The sequence below is a fragment of the Squalius cephalus genome (genome assembly GCF_949319135.1).
Source record: "Squalius cephalus genome assembly, chromosome: 4".
Classification (NCBI taxonomy): Eukaryota; Metazoa; Chordata; class Actinopteri; order Cypriniformes; family Leuciscidae; genus Squalius; species Squalius cephalus.
In genome coordinates this window covers 50243172-50249171 of record NC_137125.1, presented here as the reverse complement: position 1 = coordinate 50249171, position 6000 = coordinate 50243172, and the positions used below count along the sequence as shown (strand labels likewise).

Sequence of the window (6000 nt, the reverse complement as noted above, 5' to 3'; positions counted from 1 at the left end):
TGGTTTTGTATTTTTGTCATCCGTAATCAATTTTTAGAGCATTACAGCAAGTGAAGGGTCCAAAGGGACCAAAAATAGTTCTAGTAAATAGTAATTAGTACATAAATGTTACATTAAGTTATTATCATTATCATTATTATTTCAATTCATAGTTTTTAATATGAATGAATGATTTAATAATAGTAAATATTATATAAATATTACATTAGGTTGTTTATTTTGTGTTAATAGTAATAGTATTTTCTTACTAAAATGAATATTAATTCATATTTCATATTGATGTTTAATTTAATATCATTAGTAAATATTACATTTATATGAAATAATAGTAAATACAAATAAAAATGAATGATAAATATATAAATAATAAATCAAATTAATACATGTTTATTATTATTATTATTAATGTTATTATTTAATATGAATGCATAATCTAATACCATTAGTAAATATATAAATATTACAGTAAGATATTATTGTTATTATTATTATTACTTTTATTATTTAATATAACTAGTGCAAAAAATGCCCGTGCAAAATCAGTTTTTGTGTGTGTTTTTAGTAATTGTTGGTTTGGTGTGTGCTCATTGTTACAATTACACAGATAAAGTTCAGTGACATTTTTATTTGTGCATGGTAAAAAGCACACAGTGAACTCCGAGAAAACGCTATGCTTGAGCAAACAGTTTGTGAATAGGCCACTACAAATGATGCCCGTGAAAGAGACTGTGAACACATTGAATAGGATATGTTTAGTTGGTGAATAGCATAGGCTACTATTACACAGTAGCGATAGCGTTAAGCGCACCAGAATGAAATATAATATTCAGAAGTAAACAGCATAGCTGACTTACAGATTCAGTTAACATCCACAAATGAATAAGCACCTCGATTCAGGGAGCAGTGCAAAGTGCCCGTGCAAAATCAGTTTTTGTGAGCTGATCGCCGTCAAAAAAGTTAAGGAGATATTTCTTGCGATGGCAATATGATCAAAAATAACTTTATATTGATTCAATGGATTAATTGCATTTAAAAAAAAAAAAAAAAGTCATGAATTTATTGCATTTTTGGGAAAAAATAATCCGTTTTTATAATAAATCTTAAAAAATTCAAATCCAGATTTTGATTTTCAATGTTGTTATAACCTAAAGATGCTATGTGAAAGTTTGAAACAGAAAATAGTGGTTTTCACACATTTAGTGGTTATCTCACATTCGAGATATGCGAATAACACACAGACAGACAGACGGACGTTTCTGTAATTTATAGATAGATGGATTTATCACGTTCGGGAACCAAACTATAATATTCAGAAGTAAACAGTGTAGCTGACTGAGTGTTTATGTCAGAATGTTTATTTTTAAACCACAACCTTCTTGGGGCTTCTTTGACCGATACAACTCTCTAATGTCAGAATGTTTATTTTTAAACCACAACCTTCTAAAAATGATATATTTAACGATATCTTTTGCATTTCTCATCCAAACAATGTCAAACTTGGCACTGCACTTACTCGTGCCCGTGGCGAGACACCTGTCGAGTTTGAAATCAATCGGACTAACGGTTCTAGAGATATGCGAGGAACAGACACACACACAGACAGACAGACAGACAGACAGACGTTTCTGTAATTTATAGATAGATTGTATGATCTAATATTCTTAGTACATTTATAAATGTTATGTTAAATTATTATTATTATTATTAATAATAATTTTTAATATCAGTGTATAATCTAATACTAACAGTAAATATTATATAAATATTAAACTTAGTTCTGTATTTTTTTATTAATACTAGTATTAGTATTTTCTAACTACAATCAATAATTAATATTAAGTCATATTTAATATTAATGTGTAAATCAATATTATTAGTAAGTATTATTTTAATATTATTATTATTATTAACTACTCTGTGAATGGTAGTGGCGTGTGTTATGTCTCTGAAGGACATGAGTTCACAGGTAACATATACTGTACAGCAGAAGCTGTGTGTGTGACAGCGGTGAAGATTGCTCTGTCACACACCCTTATGTAAGGCCTCAGTCATTCTCACACTACGATTGACCTCCCAGCAAGCGCACGGATCCACGGGTCAATCCCCGTCACTTCTCATCAACTCACATCGCATGTGTGATTGTCTTCGCCAGCACCTTCTCGTAGTTCTCTCGGAACGTTTCAGGTCACGGACATCCAGATGACGGAGTTCTCCGAATCAACATATCCCCGACACCCACTCCCCGAACTCCACCTCATGAATATGAATGAATTAAACCCGGGGGTTATTAGCATTGTCTTATGTGTCCGCAGTTTGGCGGCGATCTGCTGTTCTGCGTTTCCCCACTTCATCTCGCTCACATACCCTCACGCGCCGAGGTTTGGGCCTCCTGTTCCTCCCGGCCGCGGGGCGGAAATCAACTTTGTCAGCCATCTGCATATTGAAAAGGGGAGCCCTGGCTCGTTTAGTGGACTCACACACTCCAACACAGGCCAACACGTATGCACTTTTGCGCCACGTTCCCTCACGCAGACCGTTTCTGTCCTTCCCGACTCAGACACACACAGTTTTCCATTTCACACGCCTCGGATGCCGTACGCTGAGCATCGGGGAGAGAGTTAGCTGGCGCAGCGATGAGCGGTCATGCTTAATGTCACAGCTCAGCGAGGATCGGCCAGGAACGCCGGCTCGGGAGAGTGAAATACAGCCTTTGCGGTGAGAAATGCAGTGCGGGCCTCAAAAAGAGCTGTATTATTATTGTCCGGTTCGGCCGCTCTGTGTGTGAGTTTTGGCCGGCGCGGGTGTGAAAGTGCTGGAGGCTGATGCTCTCCATGATTCCAGCCGGCCTCTTTCACAAGCCATCGACTGCGAACGCGAGGCCGCGCCAAAACACTCTTTCCTCAGACCTCTTATTGTCTCGCGTTATTGCTCTGTGTGTCTCTTTTTCCCCTCTCAGGATTATTAAAGGTGCTTTTTTTTGCTGCGTTATTAAAGTGCGCACTGTACAGCATAGTAGCCGTTCACATCAGATCTGACTCATTTCTGCTAAAGTTACTTCCATTTTCTGAAAGAAGACGTGGCCAAATCCTCCAACACCTGGCCAAAGTTGACACATGTGTGAGATTAATGGATCGTACGCCCAATGTGTTCATTCAAATATGTTCCACTAGCCGTGCAGAGTTACGCTTAAGTTGGGAATTAAGGAATTGGTGTGTCTGCTCTTTCTAAATTTTGACAGGTGTTGGCCCACTCTTGTTTTTGGGTAAATATTACATCCCTTACACAAACTGAATGCACATAACCACAAAATCATTTCCTCTTTCTTTGTGCTACTTTTTTCTTTAATCTTTTAAAAGAAAAAAATCATAGAAAATGTACTATTATAGTGTTCAACCTTCCATAATACAGATATCCAACCAGTAAAGTGAACGCTTTAAAGGCACAGCTTATTTATTTAAATTATATTAAATTAGTTTTATTATACATTTTTAATATCAATAATTATAACAATAGTTTATTATCACCAGATTCATGTTTGTTTATTTATTTATTTATGTTTAGTAAAAAAAATTTTATTTATTTAAATTATACTTTTTAACAACAATGACTGGAATAATCAAAATAATTAATAATATAGTAATAATAATATTTGTTTGTGCCAGATTAATGGATTATTATTATTATAATTCTTATTTAATGTGAATATATCACCTAAAACTATTAGTCTTTATTTATTTATTATATTATTATATTATATTATATTATTTATTAATATTATTTAGGATATTAGTAAATACAGTATGTAACAATGTTTTTTTGATATATATATATATATATATATATATATATATATATATATATATATATATATATATATATATATATATATATATATATATATATATATATATATATATATATATATATATATATCAATGATATTAATAGTATTGTTAACTTCTAGATGTAGTGTGTTAGGTTCTGGTAAATTTGGTCATCATTTACTCACTATCATTACTCATGTCTTTCCAAATCTTTATAGTGTTATATTTTTTCCCATGGAACACAAAAGAGATTTTTTCAAGTAGCTGTTTCCCATATGTCAACAGTTCATAGTTACCATAATAGTAGCTCATATGACATTTAAGCTTCATTCCAAATCTTCTAAAGCCAAATGTTAGCTTTGTGTGAGGAGCAGGGCGAAATAAGTGAAATTGAACTATTCACTGACGATCTTGCATCAACTAGTGGACAATTGTATGTTGTCCCGAATGGTCAGCTTACCTGCTTAAGATCCTTCAAAGTGTTTGTAGTGGATTTTTTCCCTAAACCTAACTATCTGGGCCGTCTGCACTCGACACCCAACTGATCTTAATATCTCTGGCGTCTGCACTCGACCCTTAAATCTGGGGCGTCTACAAATCGACACCCAATACCTTTATACTCTAGCTCTTGCGTCTTCAGTCGATAACTGGACGAGTTTCTAACTAACTTGCTTCCCTAAACTAGCGTCCTGCGCAGGAATAAATTGACAAACAGACCTGCAAATGTCCTTTAAATGCTTTAATCACGGCCAGGAGATCTTCCCGAGCAGTTCTCAGGGAATCTCTCCCAAGAAGCAAGGCCGGAGGATCTCAGACAAATTCCATTGAGAATCCCACCGTAAAACACATATACAACAGTTTTTATAGTATAGAGGTATGACATAAATGTTAAATGTACATAATTTCCCCACTATTTGATTGGTTCTTCATATGCAAACCCCTCTGTTACTAGGTAAAGCAAACTTTGATCTTGTGATGACTTCATCTGTTAATGTGATGACTTCATCTGTCTTAATCTGTTAAAGATTCTAACAGACTGTCTAGTTTCATTTCCCACATTTCCCAGTTCATTTCATTTCTAGTTCATTTCCCAGTTATTTTTACACACATACTCAAAGTCACAAGTTTTTCCCCAAAGAGTTTGGAAACATTAAAAGCATATGAATGTTGTTCCTGCAAGAAAAACAAATGTTAGTTGATTAATTAAAGTTGATTAATTAAAATCTATCACATGTTCCACAGAAGAAAGTCGCGTGGGTTAGTAGCAACATGAGGTTGAGTAAATTATTCATTTTTCCCTCTGCTTCTAAATCACACATTTAACATGTCCTCTCTTGTTTGTAGGAGCGTATTATCGAGCGTCTGAAGGAACAGAGGGATAGAGACGAGAGAGAGAAGAGCGAAGAACTGGAGAGCAACAAGAAAGAGCTGAAAGAGCTGAAAGAGAAAGTCAGCCTTCTGCAGGGAGATCTGTCCGATCGCGAGGTGAGCGCTTGTGTTTGCTTCAACTCACAAACTAATGCTTTATTAATGCCAGTATTGTAAGAAGTTGCACATTTGATGATTTTTTTACGGGTTTTCTAATGATTTTCACCTGGTTGACAATGAAATGGGTGAAAAAAATCATCGATTTACGTTGTAGCAGTGAGGCGAATCCTATCTAGAGAGCAAAATGTTTTGATCTTGGACTCGATAGATAATGTGTTGTGTTCTTTTAGAAAACCACCTCGTCTACAACATCATTTACTCTGTTGATGACCGTTAAGCTACAATGTCATCTTGCAAACAGACTTTGAGATTTGTGTAATCTGGTTGCATATTTGTGAACAGAAGTTTGGGTTTGCGGTGTAAATATTGTAGTCTTGAATCGTGGCCTGCACACTTAACTAAAATCCACAACTAAATCCTAAACGAAATCTCTTCTATCTGGAGAACTGTGAGTAAACCCTTCCGATATGCAAGCGTACCACTTTTTTTTCCTGTTATATATTTGATGTTTCTGTATGATTAATGAAAGTCATGTTACAGGTTTTTGTACTGTACGAGCAAACACGACCAACAAACAGCTCAGAGGTGGGCGTCCAGCTGACATCTTGAGCTATTTCACATTCATAATGCAATAAATCCAGATGGTGGTTTGGCATTATAACGCAGTAATCCTGTATAATGTGTCAGG

The 6000-nt window shown here is 35.0% G+C and overlaps 1 protein-coding gene across 12 annotated transcripts in view; it reads left to right on the top strand.

The window, feature by feature from the left end:
• The window catches only part of erc1b (ELKS/RAB6-interacting/CAST family member 1b), a 202286-nt gene that overhangs the window by 55644 nt on the left and 140642 nt on the right, over window positions 1-6000 (top strand). For all 12 annotated transcript variants that reach the window (XM_079868403.1, XM_079868413.1, XM_079868412.1 and 9 more), the window contains one exon: window positions 5169-5309. In XM_079868403.1, coding sequence (XP_079724529.1) covers window positions 5169-5309 — 141 coding nt within the window. The remainder of the gene's footprint in view (window positions 1-5168; window positions 5310-6000) is intronic.